A 14,837-nucleotide genomic window follows, 5' to 3' on the forward strand; every position below is an offset into this window, starting at 1 on the left:
GAAATGTTAAGTTTGAAAGCATGAGTTTGAGATGCCTGTGAAGGCATCCAAGGGCAGCATGGAGACAGATAAATAGATCTGGTGTTCAGAAGGCAGTTTCTGGGAGGAGGTGACAGGAGATAAAGGACTAGGTAAGGTTCTTAATCTGAAGTCAGTAGAACAGATGGGATTTTGAGGGGTGTGAGGGGGGTCTTTGGTATTCTGAAATGTGTCAGAATTTTATGTGCCTGTGCCTTTTTCTGGAGAGGAGTTCACAACTGTCATCAGTTGCACAAGAGCATATGGCTCAAAGAAGGTGAAGACCATGACCCTGACACTGTGGGGTATGCTGGTGGTCCCCAGTCCTACAAAGTTCTTATTTAACCTTGTCTCTGCTTCCAGGCGCCTGGTGGACCGCCTGGAAAACATGAGGAAGAACGTGGCTGGGGATGGGGTGAACCGCTGCATACTGTGTGGAGAACAGCTGGGGATGCTGGGCTCTGCCTGTGTAGTGTGTGAGGACTGTAAAAAGGTACCTTCATCCTCTTCTCCCTTCTTCCCTGTGTAGCACCTGCGGAGGGGAGAGTCCTAGTTCCAGCTGTAGGGGTCACTGGGTCTTGGGGGTGGAGCTTGGATCCTGAAGATCATTTGCCAGTATATGATTTTTTTCTGGGATGCTTGCATGCCCTACTGCCTTCCAAGGTAATCCTGATCCTGGTTTCTCCCTGGAAGCCACTCTGATCCTTCTGTCTCTTAGAGCTGAGCTTCATCCAGAGCGAACTTGGGAGACTGTGACAGGACATGAGCTATGATTGAGCCTGCAGGTATCCTGGTTGTACCTTAGCAAGTTATATGTGTCAATTTAAAGAGCTGCTAAGCACATATTTATACATGTGTGTATGTGGAATGCTTTCAGCATTCTTGTATCGTGTATTATGATACAAGAAACTTAGAAAGCCTCTATCCTGCCAAGTAGAATCTTTTAGCTTCCAGAGCATTTTTTCTCAAAGAAGAGTCTTCCTGAACTCTGTTCAGCCTCTAACCTTTCCTTAAACTTTCTGCACTTGACAGTTTTGGAGCAGAGATACAGCCGTTCAGTTGGGATCTGCTGAACTCCAAGGGTTCAGTTGGACAACACAGCTGGAGACATCTATAGTGTCTTCATCTCCAGCTTGATGTCCCTTCTCCCATGTAGAATGAAATATTGGCAAAGTTTATTCTGAAAAACTTGCAGTCAACTCAATAGTGAGAGTTTTGTGACCCATCAAATTTTCCTAATTGCCTTAACTTCCAGGAAATTCAATAAAGAATAGTATTCCATCACACAGCCATGGCATTTACTCAGATATCTTCCTTCTCCTTGGGGAGTTAAACTAGTCATAGTCTAGGTTGTTGCAGATCCATTTTGGAAATAAAGAGAAAATACATTAAGACACAAAATGGATATATGGCCATTCCTCTTTAGAAAAAAATTATGTCAATGATCTCCCCTTTGTGGATGATGAAAATTCAGACGCTTAGAGAACTCCTTCATCCAGTGCTGGGAATGACTTAAGTTCTTGTTACTGGAAATAAGACTCAAATTGGAACTTTATTCTAACTGGCCTTGCTCATGGAAGGAACTGTGATGAATGGAGGAAAGTTCTTCCTCCTTACGCTCACCAAGAGAAGGTGGGGGAATACATTGCTGTGCCTCCCATGTACTTGGCTCATCTGAGTGTGTTGGCTGTGTTTCAACCACAGAATGTCTGCACCAAGTGCGGAGTGGAGACCAACAACCGCATGCATTCTGTTTGGCTCTGCAAAATCTGCATCGAGCAGAGGGAGGTGAGTGCCCTGGCTCCGTCTGGCTCCTACATCACCCTCCTTCCTTGGCCAGCTTAAGAGATGTCTTAAGACATTGGTATGAAAGGACCCGGTTCAGCAGTGAACATTGACAAAGCCTCAGAGTGTTTGGAGGAATTTCTTTTCTCCTCCTCTCTTTCTGTGATTTCTTTTCTTCCTTTCCATCCTCTCTTCTCCCCTCTCTGTTCATTGCCCTCTGGCCTCTGTTCTTTCTTTGTTCCCATTTCTTGCCTTATGGATCTTCCTCTCCTAACACCTTTCCTTTCTCTCTATTTCATTTCTTATTTCCGTTTTATTCTTTCCTCACACTGTCCTCTTGTTTGAGCCCTTTTCTTCCTCTAATCCTTACTGCCTTTTTTTTCCTTTTTTCATTTTGTTGTTTCTCATATCTTCACACCTTTTTCTCTGCAATTTCTCTTTGTCTCTTTTTCTTTCTCCCATGGCATCCTTCTCTTCCCCAGTCCTGCTTCTTTCTCGTCTTACTTCAATTAAATCCTTTCTCTCTCTCCCAATTTCTTCATCCCCCGGCCACTGCTGCAGAGTTCTGCCTTTGGGACCACGTTTAAAAAACCATGTTCTCCTCAGTATCCGTCAGGGGCCTGGCAGGAAAGCGCTGGCACGCTTCGGTAGGGTAATCAAGGGTTTGATAAAGGTGTTATTGACAAAGGTCCAGACAGAGCTAAGAGAAATCAGCAAGGGATGGTGAGTTACCCTAGCACCAGCAACAACAGGGTTGCTGTTTCCCCTCCTAAGACTGAAGGGAGAGAGGAGGGAGTGGTTCCCAGACTGGAAGATAGGTGTAGCCTAACAGTAATGCAGTCACTGTCCAACTACCAGGGGACGGGGGGGGGGGCAAGGAAATAAACACCATAGTCCCACCCTCCTCCTTACTACAAACTCTTATTTGCCCAGAGAACTCTTCAGCAATACAAGCTTTCAAGAGGTTTTGTTGTAATCCCTGGTGCTCTCCTTGACCAAAGAAACCTGAAAACAGAGGTCAAGGTTTATTTGGTGGAGTCCAGTTAGAGCAGTCCATACTGGTCAGCCTCCTGGGGCACAGAGCAGGGTAGAGAATGAATCTGATGAGGCAGTGGAAGATGTTTCACACGCTGCCCTGGGTGTGCTGCTCTGTCCTGACCCACAGGGCCAGGAGAGAGGCCAGAGGTCTTGGGGAAGTTGTAGGTAGATCACCCTCTTTATAACAACCAGTGTAGTAGAGAGCATGCCACATTTAAGGGGTGGAAGACTTGGAAGTGAGCCCTTGTTTTTCCATTCTCTGGCTCTGTACTGTTGGACCAGTCCTTAACATTTTGGATATTCTACTTTTTCCATCTATAACATGGGTAAACTCAAGCCCTTTATACTGAGTTTTCAGGGTGAGCGGGCTGAATAAATATGAATTGTGCAGGGCTCTGTAGCAGTAAGAGAAGCTTGCTGGCTATTGTGTCAGTGTGCTTTGGACAAAGAGGAAAGATAAAAATGGGCACTCGTGAAGGTAAGAGCGGCAGTACTTGGCTGCCACATCTTCAATCCCTGTCTCTCCTCCCCAGGTATGGAAGCGTTCTGGAGCATGGTTCTTCAAAGGCTTCCCCAAACAGGTCCTCCCACAGCCTATGCCTATAAAGAAGACCAAGCCCCAGGAGCCTGTCAGTGAGCCTGCTGCCCCTGAACAGCCTGCTCCTGAGCCCAGGCACCCTGCCCGGGCTCCAACTCGAGGTAGGACAAAGCAGATTCTTCTTTTAGGACCAAGGACAGATCTTGGCCACCTGGTCTACCTGAGGGATGTCCTGACATCGTGTCTGTGTTTCCACCCAGTTACTGGACAATCCGCTTCTGGACTTGGGTCTAGGGCTCTTATATCTCCTTCATAGTTCACCATAAATCCTTATCAAGAGGGTGACACAGGGAACTCTCCAGCAACTCCAAGCTGCCCAGAGGCTTTGTGGTCATCCCTGGTGGAATATCTAGTGTATAAGAGGTAGAAATTAAAATTGGGAACGTAGAGTGACTTTTACCACCAAGATCACACTGGAGCCTGGGAGAACATGGGGCTTGCTGAGAAGCCTTCCTAGACCCTGATATTTCTCCCACTCTCCATAAACAAGTCCGGCTTGGACTAATTAAAAGTGAAAGATGAATAGAAGGAAAGTAGTAAAAGAAAATTAGTACTACTAAATTGCTACTATTGACATTATCACTGTTATCCAAGTATTGTGATTAATTATTAAGATGATTAAGAGGGAGAAGCAAAATGGCAAAAATCTTAAAAAGCAGCCATAGTAAAAATACATTTTAGTTGGATTAGGCCACCAGGACTGACCGGATAAAGCCCTTGCAATAATTTTGATTGACACTAAGTGATAAAATCTGGACTAAATGACAATGCCAGATTGAGTGCAGGCAGCACTTCTGAAAGGAAGGGTACAGTTGAACGTCTCAAATACTGAAGTGTCCACCTGCGTTTCTCATAAGATAACTTATCAAGGTACGTAGCACAATGCCTGCCACCTAAAAGGCATTCAGCAAATGTTTTCTTCCTGACAAGGCATGAGCAATTTCTACTCCTTGCAGAGAATCACCAAATGGTCAGCATATATTGCATCCCTGAGGAGTCCCCAGTTTTCACCACTAAAAGATTCCTTCTTCCTGGTTCTTCTAGGCTGAGAATGCTGTATAGCATGATTGTGCTTTATAAAGCCTATGTATGCCCATATGTGTTTGTGCATGCAAAGGAAATAATGTGAAATTGCAAACAGGGCCGGGCACAGTGGCTCACGCCTGTAATCCCAGCACTTTGGGAGGCTGAGGTGGGCGGATTACGAGGTCAAGAGATCGAGACCATGGTGAAACCCCATCTCTACTAAAAAATACAAAAATTAGCTGGGCATGGTGATGCATGCCTGTGGTCCCAGCTATTCAGGAGGCTGAGGCAGGAGAATTGCTTGAAACCAGGAGGCGGAGGTTGCAGTGAGCTGAGATTGTGCCACTGCATTCCAGCCTGGTGCCTGGCAACAGAGCAAGACTCTGTCTCAAAAAAAAAAAAAAAAAAAAAAAGAAATTGTAAACAGGAGTTAAATCAGGGGAGGCTGGGAGGAAGACTTTTAATTTTTTAAAAACGTTCTCGGGCAATAGTCGATGAACCCCTTTGTAGGCTTCTTAAGTGCTGGTTTTCCAGACACCAGAAAACTGTTACTCCTCATCATTTGTGTTTTCTTTCTCCAGGTGACAGTGAGGATAGGAGGGGCCAAGGTCAGAAGACAGGTGGGTTCTGATGACTCTGTTTTGTAACTTGAGACAGAAATTCACCTCATTCCCTTGATGCCCTTTGCCATCCAATTCATGTTCTTCTTTTCAGGCCCTGACGCGGCCTCTGCTCCAGGGCGAGGAAGCTATGGGCCTCCTGTGCGCAGGGCCTCCGAGGCACGAATGAGCACATCTAGCCGGGATTCAGAGAACCGGGACCACAGCGGGGGTTCTGGAGACTCCTGCCGGAGCCCAGCAGGTGAGCAAGATGGGCAGATCCAGAGACAGCTCTCTGGATAGGAAGATTCAAAAAGAATGAGGGGGACAATGTTTTTATTCATTTATTTAGGCAGCACTTATTGAGCACCTCCTATGTGCCATGTTCTATTCTAGATACTGGGTCTAGTCTATGGCAGAGGAAAGACAGAATTCAGAAACAATTCTGGCTCTAGACATCTGTAGTTTTGGTTAGATCCTTTTCTTGCTGTAATACCATATGTCAGGAAGCATGATTTTTTGTCCCCCCCTCAAAAAAAAACCTCGGGGAAAATATCCCTAGACTTTGAACAAAGTAAGGATGCTTCACTCTCAAAGATCTCTCCAAGACTCTCCTTGGCTCTGCTGTCTGGGCATATGGCATAGGTAAGCATGGCCAGGATGTTACTGACGGGTGCTAGTATTGGGTACCTCACATTTCTGGCCTCACTCATGGTGGGTTTATTTGGCAAGAGTGCCCACTGGTAGGAGTCCTTGAGCACAAGGCTTTGAAGGAAATGTCTACCGTATTGGAACATCTTTCTTTCACAACCCCTTTTCCAAGACCTCAGAGCAGCTTCCTTTCTCGTTCAGGAAGGGGCTGTGTCTGGGTCTAAGTCACATTGGCTGAATACTTGGGTCCCAGGTTGACATCTGACTTTCTCTTCCTGAATTGTGTGTGTGTAGCTTAGCACTTCACATCCTCTTATTGGCAACAGAGCTGGGCACGTACACACCTTGTGCTTCATCGTCTGCCCGGACCCCTCCCCCCAATGAACCTATGGTTCAGATGAACCACGAAAGAGGACTTTCTCAGATCCTCAGCATCATGAAATATTTATAGGGTGTTTACCATGTGCCAAATGCTGTCTCAAGCTCTTTTCCATATATTATCTCATTTAATCCTTACTGCAACTCCAAAATCCACATATGAGACTTCTCTTGTTCACATTTTACAAGATAGAGAAACTGAGCCTCAGAGAGGTGAAGCCACTTGCCCTAGGTCACGTAGCTGATAATTGGTTAAAATGAGAATTAATTCCATATATGTCCAACATCAAAGCCTGTACTTTTTCTTTTCTCTTCCAGAGGTGAAGTTTCTATTGGCGATGCCTTTTAAAGTCATTTTTTAATTGTTGTAAAATATATATAACATAAAATCTACCATTTTAACCATTTTCATGTATACAATTTAGTGGTGTAAAGCATATTCACACGGTTACACAACCACACCACTATCCATCTGCAGAACTTTTTTGTCATTACAAACTAAAACTTTGTATCCACTAAATAATAACCCCATGCTCTTCTCTCTGCCCAGCCCCCAGTAACCAGACTTCTTGATTCTGTATCTACGGTTTTGACTACTCTAGGTACCGCATATCAGGAGAATCATACAGAATGTATCCTTTCATGATTGGCTTATTTCACTTAGCATCATGTCTTCAAGGTTCATCCGCGTTGTAGCATGTGTCAGAATTTCTTTCCTTTTTAACCCATTTATGCTGGAGGCTGCAATTTTTTGTGTGAAAAATCAGACCTTGGTGATGACTTTGAGCAGTAGGAAATAAATAACTCCTACCAGCTTAGCGTTCCAATAATGGAACACTGGGCTTAAATTTAGAATACACAATATTCTATTGTGCATTTATGTAGAATACATATATACACACATAATATAGTATACATATATACACAACAGACTATATATAGTAAAATGGTATATATTGTATATTAATACATATAGTATATATATACATAACACATATACTATATATAGTGTTATATATGTATATACATGTATATATACATATATATAGTGATGTGTGTGTGTATATATATATATGTTACATATATATATACACCACATTTTATTTATCCATTCACCCATCAATGGGAGTTTGGGTTGTTTCAGCCTTTTGACTGTTGTAAATAATGTTGCTGTGTGCCTGACATACAAATATCTATTACATTCTATTCTTCTCAATGTATACCTGGAAGTGAAGTTGCTGGATCATATGGTAATCCTGTGTTTAATTTTTTGAGGAGCCAGCATACTGGTTTTCATGGCGGCTGCGACATTTTTAGATTCCAACCAACAGTGCGGAAAGGCTCTAATTTCTCCATGTCCTCATCAATATTTGTTGTTTTCTGGGTTTGTTTTTGTTTTAATAATAGTCATCCCAATGGGTGTGAAGTGGCATCTCCTTGTGGTTTTGACTTGATTTCCCTCATGATTAGTGATGTGGAGCACCTTTTCATGTGCTTTTGGCCATCTGTATATTTTCCTTGGAGAGACAGCTATTCAAGTTCTTTGTACACATGTTATATTAGATGTTTGTCTTTTGTTGTTGAGTCATAGACGTTCTTTGTATATTCTGGATGTTAATGTCTTGTCAGGTATAGAATTTACACATTTTTTCTCTCATTTCATGGGTTGTTTTGTGTCACTTTTATAGTGTCATTTGATGCACAGAAGGTTTTTATTTTGATGAGGCCCAGTTATCTTTTTTTTTTTCTTGCCTGTGTTTTTAGTGTCATATCTAAGAAATCACTGTGTAATCTAAGGTCAGAAGAATTTCCTTCATGTTTTCTTCTAAGAGTTTTATAGTTTTAGCCCTTATGTTTGAGTCTTTGATCCATTTCAAGTTAATTTCTACATATCAAACCCTGCTTTTAATGTCTATATTATTTTGTCTTCTGAGGACAAAGACAGTCACAGGACATTTCCGAAATGGATTTGAATCCCCTGTCCCTCAAGAGTCAATGTAAATGTTTCCCTTTCTCTAGCTTCTAGCATCCACCTGCTCCACCTTGAGCTGTGTTAGCTGCTACCTTCTCTGAGCTCCCAGAGTAGTAAGATGCAGCCCTAATGCAGGGCTTATCACTGTCTAAAGCATTATAGCCTGAATCTGCCTCCCTGGTAATACCAGGGACATGTCTCTCTCCATTAATTTATTATGTTTCCAAATATTTGGAGCACCTACCATAATTTTGTCTCTTGCTCCCTGTTTTTTTAGCCCATACTGATTCCTAGTTGATTATAGGCTCTGAAAGGCTTGCAGATTGGAATTAATAATCATAATAGCAACTTAAGCTTTTATTGAGCCCCTGCTCTGCCAGGTATGTGATTAAACCCTTTGCATGGGTCATATCATTGATCCAAACAACAGTTCTTTTGGGGTAGGTACTATTGTAGTCATCCTCACTTAATAGATGTGGCAAAGAGAGGTTAAAAAAAGCTCAAAGTCACATAAAAGTAATAGCAGGGCTGTTTCACCCACGCAGTTCACATGCAGAACCGATGCTCCTAGCTGGTCTGTTATTAGTTGTACTTGAGGGACTGTGAGCAGCTCAGCAAAACAAACTCCCTTGTTTCAGGGCTTACTCCTGAAATCTCAGGGTCTGCCCTCATACACAGTGTGGAAATCCCTTCAGAGAGTCTCTAAAAGGGGCTTTATCACCCACATGCTCTCTGTAAGGGGTGACTCCCTACCTCATGGAGCAGCTTATTCTATTGTTGATAAGCTTCAGGTATCATTTACACATTCAACAAGATCTGAGATAGACTTGGACAGAAGTCTTTTCTTGGGGGCTTCCTGGTCATGTGACCTTGGGCATATTTAACCCCCACTACCTCAACTGCAAATTGGGGAACATAATACTATGCATGGCATTGAGTTGTGAAGATCCCATGAGGTGATGTTCAAGGCCTGTTGCATTTGAATAACTCAATCACTGTTTGCTATTGTGGCCTCGTAAACTCATCATTTCAGTATCTGTGTCCTTCCTGTGACTGGGCTGTACACTCCTGGAGGGTATAAGATGGTGTTTTGTTCATCTTAGCACAGGGCTTAGCACTTGGTGGATGCTCAATGGATGCTTGTTGAATGAATGAATGTACAAATGAACATGGCCTCAAATGAACAGACAAATGGCAGTGCCAATGTAGGAAACTGGGACAAGACTTGGTGATTTGTAAGCCCCCAGACAAAGGTAGTAAAGTGCCCTCTGTCATGTGCATTCAAGCATCCATCCAGCCAAAAGTGCTGGATTCAGGAAAGATGGCATCTAGCCCAGTGAGATAAGAGAGGGCAGGGCGTTCTTCCCAGAACATCACACCTTCTGGGTACCAGAAACTGCTGCATACCTCATTCTATTCAGTCCCTCTCTGGGAAGCAACAGCATGTAAGGGACTCTGGCACAGACTCCAGAGACCGACTGCCGACGTTCAAACCAGCTCTGCCCAAACCAGCCAAGAGACATTGGATGAGCTCAGTAACTGCTCTGTGCCTCAGTTTCCCCATCTGTAAAATGGAGATAATAAGGCCCAACCACATAAAGTTATTAGAGATTGAAGAAGTTCCTATACGTAAAGTCCCTCGCACATGGTAAGCACTAAATAAATTTTAATTTTATTATTATTATGAGTTAAGTGGAGCTGTTGCCTCCATGAGGCATCGAAGGTTCAGAGAGAATGAGTGACCAGCCCAAGGTCACATAGCCCACATAGGAAACAGCAGGAAGGCAAAGCCAAGTCCATATGAAGATAGAGACACATTCTTTCAATAATAATAAAATAATTTCACCACCTGATATGTGTTGGGTTTTTAGTACATGCCAAGTACTGTTCTGAGCATTGCCTGTTTGTATCATTGCATCTCCTCACAGCTCTATCAGTTAGGTGATATTATCCCCATATACCAGGTGAGAAAACTGAGGCCCAGAGAGAACTGGTCATTTGAGCAAGATCACACAGGTGGAGGGAAGATTATAGAACCTGTGCTTTTTGACAACTGTGCTGCTGCTGTGACTTGCCAGAGTTTGAGTACTGAGAGGGAAGAACACACTGAAGGCAGAAGATTCAGAAAGAGCTGAGCGAGTGAGCAGCTGCCTCCAGTGGAAGTTCAAGGGGCTCATCCCATGCCGGCTGAGCGGTCCCAGGCTCCTTCCTGCTGTGTGTGTGCACGCGTGTGTGACACATAATGGCTGTTTTCTTTTCTTTCCTCTGCAGGTTTGAGACGGGCCAACTCAGTCCAGGCCTCCAGACCTGCCCCAGGCTCGGTGCAGAGCCCAGCACCACCTCAGCCTGGGCAGCCAGGTACCTGTTACACGCCTGCTGGCACCTGCCCGGGCTGTCACTCAGCTGTGACCCCAATACCTACCACCCCTGCTTGCAGAGCATGCTGGGATTTCTGCAAAGCTGCAGCCACAACTAAATCCTAAGCTCTTCTAAGACCCTCAGAATGAATAATCCTCTGGGTTGAGAAGCTGGATTGGAAGGGAGGAGGAAAGGGGAGCATCTTACCCACCCAGTGCAGGAAGTGATGGCGCCTCATTCGCCAGTGTTTCCCACCTCGAGGACCAACACCCCCATTTCACAGAGGAGCAAGTCAAGCCTCAGGAGGTTCCCACAGAACTGGAACTTGGGTCCAGGCCTTTCTAAATCCAAAAGCTCCCTTCCCAATGGGACTGTTCCTGCAGCCTCTGGTTCCTTTCGGCCTCTGGGCCTGTGTCCACACCTGTGAAATGAGAAGGAAAAGGTGAACACCCAAATGATGCCACCCTCTCCGCTGCATCTCTCTTGCTCTCTTCTCTCTGCTCAGGGACCCCAGGAGGCAGCAGACCTGGTCCTGGGCCAGCAGGACGCGTTCCAGATCAGAAGCCAGGCAAGTATCTGCTTCCTCCCAAGCTTGCCCAAGTGGCCACCTCTCCTCTACCTCCCGAGAGAGAGCAGGCAGCTGCCAGATCTTGATTCAGCCTGTACCTTGAGACCTGTCTGATGAGATCTAAACAGCCCCCTGAGTCTAAAACTCTAGATAATCCATACTAGGATTAGATAGATAGAAATACCAACACACATAGTTCAGAGCATAGACTGCCTGGGTTTGAATCCCTGCCCCTTCACTTCCTGGCTGTGGGACCCTGGGCAAGTTGCTTAACTTCCCTGAGTCTCAGTTTCTTTATTTATAAAATGGGAATAATACCAGGACCTACCTCACAGAGTTGTTGGCAGGATTAAAGAAACGAATACATAGAAAACCTTGGTGGGCTGCCTGGAGTATACTAAGCCCACACTGAGTGACAGTGATTACTATTAATCTATATGATCAATATGCATCACCGTCATGTGTATCAATCATAGCTACAGGGTATTTTTGCTTTCTAAGGCCCCAGGCACTGTTTTAAGTGCTGTACCTATATTTGTTTATTAAACAAATACTACTATTTGGGTAACTTCAGATATTATAATTCCTGTTTTACAGATAAAGAAACTGAGTCTCTAGGACATTAAGTAATTTGCCCCAGGTCACACAGCCAAGATTCAAATGCAGGCTGTCTGGCTCCAGAGTCCACACCACTGATCTGTACCCCCACGAGGTCTGTTTTGCTTACATCTGAATCAGCTTGAGGGGCTTATTGTCAAACACAGATTCCCAAGGCCCCGCTGCATATCCACTGATTCTGGGTGGGGCCTGGGAATCTGCATTTTTTGAAATGTCCCTAGATGCTGCTGTTATGAAACAGGGACTCAGCTGCATCTTTCCTGTCCTTATCTCCCTGTAGAGGTGGCTCCGAGTGACCCTGGGACCACTGCCCTACCCCGAGAGGAGAGAACCGGGGGAGTCGGGGGCTACCCAGCAGTTGGAGCCAGAGAGGACCGAGTGAGCCACCCCTCCCGGCCCTATTCCCAAGCATCTGCAGCTGCCCCCCAGCCTGCTGCAGCCCGCCAGCCACCACCCCCAGAGGAGGAGGAGGAGGAAGCCAACAGCTACGATTCGGATGAAGCAAGTAGGTGGGACCTAAAGGAGAGGTAACTTGGAAAAATCGCTTCAGGAGCCAAGCCCAGGGAAACAGGAATGGCTCAGGGTCAGCCTTGTCTACCCCCAGCCCCTATACAGCCAGGCCTGATAACATCCACCAAGTGACAGAAGTACAGATTTGTGTTTCTAAATTCACAAAATAATATCAGCTTCCTAAAGATTAAGCACTACGTATAGTTTTTATTGTGATAAAATACAAATAACATCAATGCTACCATTTAAATCATTGTGGTACTAGCCATATTCTCGATGTTCAGTCTACCAGTTCCTCAAGACGTTAAAACAGAATTATTATATGACTCAGCAATTTCATTCCTAGGCGTGAATGCGTATTTTAACAGTTTTTAAAACTCTTTAATGTATATCTTCTATAAGTAATTTATCAATCATGATTTAAAATTTACTGGGCATTTTCTCTTGCCTCCTTATTAAATGCCTGCAGTGTACCTGCCCCACTCTGGCCCTAAGTCTCAAGGATTCACACACACACACACACACACACACACACACACACACACGTCCCAGGGATATACGCACGTGCACACAGGCACACAAGTCCCAGGGATACACCCCCCACCCCCACCCACACACACACACACATACACCCCAGTGACATCTTTTTCCCCTGGTGTGCCTGGGGCAGCCTTTGTGAGCTAGATGAAGGCAGGATTGGCAAGTGTCTGCATCCAATATGTGTTGGTGGGTAGGGGCATTTTCATTTGTTTCTGATCAGGTGGGAAAACTGGACCCACACAGAAGAAACAGATCAAGGCTGTGACCAGCAACATGGCCTTGATGTACCATGTCAGAAAAGCACAGCACCACCTCCCCCATGGGCTCAGGGGCAGATAAACTCAGATGCCTTCTGGGAAGGTGCTTCATGAACTGGAAGTCATTATTATTACATAGTGTTAAACACACACGAGGAATTGTTATTATGCATTATAGACATGAGAGGTCATGAAAGTCAACACGTGTTGGGCACTTGTTTTGTGCTGGGCACTGTTCTGAGTGTATTCTATGCATTTGTCCATTTAATCTTCCCAGTGAGCTTGGGCATAGTTGCTTTGATGACTCCCGTTTTACAGGTTGAGAGATGAAGCTCCGAGAGGTTGAGGCACTTGTCCAAGCTCACCCAGTCAGTGCCAGGAGGGGCTGGCAGTCAGTCGCACTGCTGTAGCAGAGCAGAGGCCAGGCCTGCATGAAAGATCAGCTGTCCCCCTTCATTCCCTGTGCTCTCCCATGGGTCATGGGTCTGCCGTCTCAGGAGAAAGGAGTGAGAGGAGCCTACCCGCCTTGTCAGCCACAGGCTGGTTCTGCTATGGATATGCCTTGTCTATCCACCCTTCTTCCCTCCCTTATTCTGGTCCTTCCCCGGAACACTGGCCACTGCTCCTTCCGTCTTCCTTAAATGTCTCCAACCCACCAAGCATAGATGAGTCATCCTAGCCTCATGTCTGTGCCTGTTATTAACTTATCCTGGCAGTTTATTACAAACCTGTCTCCATATGCTGCACACTCACTCATCTCTATATTTGACAAGGGTTTATTGAGCATATACTAAGTGCTTCAAACTGTTCCAGGTGCTGGGGCTATCATGGAGAAAAAAAAAAAGATGGACATGCCTGCTCTTCTCCTGGAGCTAACATTCTAGTGAAGAGAGACAGTTAACATACTCATATTCATTTCAAATGGAGACAAAACACCATAAAGGAAAGAAAATATATTGAGTGATTATGAGGGTAGCTACTTTAGGGAGTGATCAAGGAGGGCTTCTCTGAGGAGGTGACATTTAAGCTGAGATGTGGACAATGAGAAGGTAACAGCCATGTATGGATCTAGAGGTAGAGCATTCCAGGCAGAGGAAACAGCAAGTGCTGAGACTCATTTATTCCTTCAGCAAATAAGCGAGCAACTACAACTACTGTGCACACTGGGGACACAGCAGTCAACAAGGTAATCCCAGCTTTTGCCCTCATGGGGCTCTCAATCTACAGGACAGAAAGGCATTACCTAGGCAAGCGCACACATGATGAGCTGGTCACAGATGTCATGAGTGCTCTAAGGTAGTAGAGGGTCTACCAAGATGAGGCGCTCACAGCAAAAACCAAGGCTTCCTGTGTTCTGTAGTCTCAATTCCTAGCCCAGGCTGGGCACATAGTAAGTACTCAGGAAATGTTTGCTGAGTGACTGACTGAATGTTCATTATCTCGGTTCCTATCTCTGCCCCCTTCAGCCACCCTGGGTGCCCTGGAATTCAGCCTTCTCTACGACCAGGACAATAGTTCCCTGCAGTGCACCATCATTAAAGCCAAGGTGGGTGATGGGGGCCAAGCGGGGGACGTCTCAGGATGCCCTGGCATGGCTAGGACACTCAGATGGGGAGGGGTGACCAGGCCTGTCTCCTGTTGTTGCTTATCTATCGATGACAGTGACGGTGATGAGAAGAGTCACAGTAATTAGGCGCATTCCTTTCTGGGAGGACGTCCTCCTCCAAGGATGGTCCCGGAGGGTTTCACTTATCAGCAGCCACCTCCTGGGAGTGCATGCAGCCAGGCTTCAAGGGCAGAGCCGGCCTCTATCTGTCTGGGCCAGCAGTGTCTCTAGAGGGGATGGTGGAGATGCTGCCCGGGAGGAGATGACAGCCTGGCTCAACAGCTGACACGGCCGTGGAACGGCCCCATCCCTGTG

At 45.3% G+C, this 14,837-nt stretch overlaps 1 protein-coding gene across 5 annotated transcripts in view; it reads left to right on the forward strand.

The window, feature by feature from the left end:
* RPH3A (rabphilin 3A) overlaps window positions 1-14,837 on the forward strand; it is a 342,231-nt gene that overhangs the window by 305,969 nt on the left and 21,425 nt on the right. For all 5 annotated transcript variants that reach the window (XM_037743711.1, XM_037743722.1, XM_017543014.2 and 2 more), the window contains 9 exons: window positions 382-511; window positions 1,723-1,806; window positions 3,375-3,540; window positions 5,047-5,085; window positions 5,180-5,326; window positions 10,337-10,423; window positions 10,929-10,991; window positions 11,890-12,114; window positions 14,383-14,462. In XM_037743711.1, coding sequence (XP_037599639.1) covers window positions 382-511; window positions 1,723-1,806; window positions 3,375-3,540; window positions 5,047-5,085; window positions 5,180-5,326; window positions 10,337-10,423; window positions 10,929-10,991; window positions 11,890-12,114; window positions 14,383-14,462 — 1,021 coding nt within the window. The remainder of the gene's footprint in view (window positions 1-381; window positions 512-1,722; window positions 1,807-3,374; window positions 3,541-5,046; window positions 5,086-5,179; window positions 5,327-10,336; window positions 10,424-10,928; window positions 10,992-11,889; window positions 12,115-14,382; window positions 14,463-14,837) is intronic.

Source organism: Cebus imitator, unplaced genomic scaffold (assembly GCF_001604975.1).
Source record: "Cebus imitator isolate Cc_AM_T3 unplaced genomic scaffold, Cebus_imitator-1.0 Scaffold8, whole genome shotgun sequence".
Classification (NCBI taxonomy): domain Eukaryota; kingdom Metazoa; phylum Chordata; class Mammalia; order Primates; family Cebidae; genus Cebus; species Cebus imitator.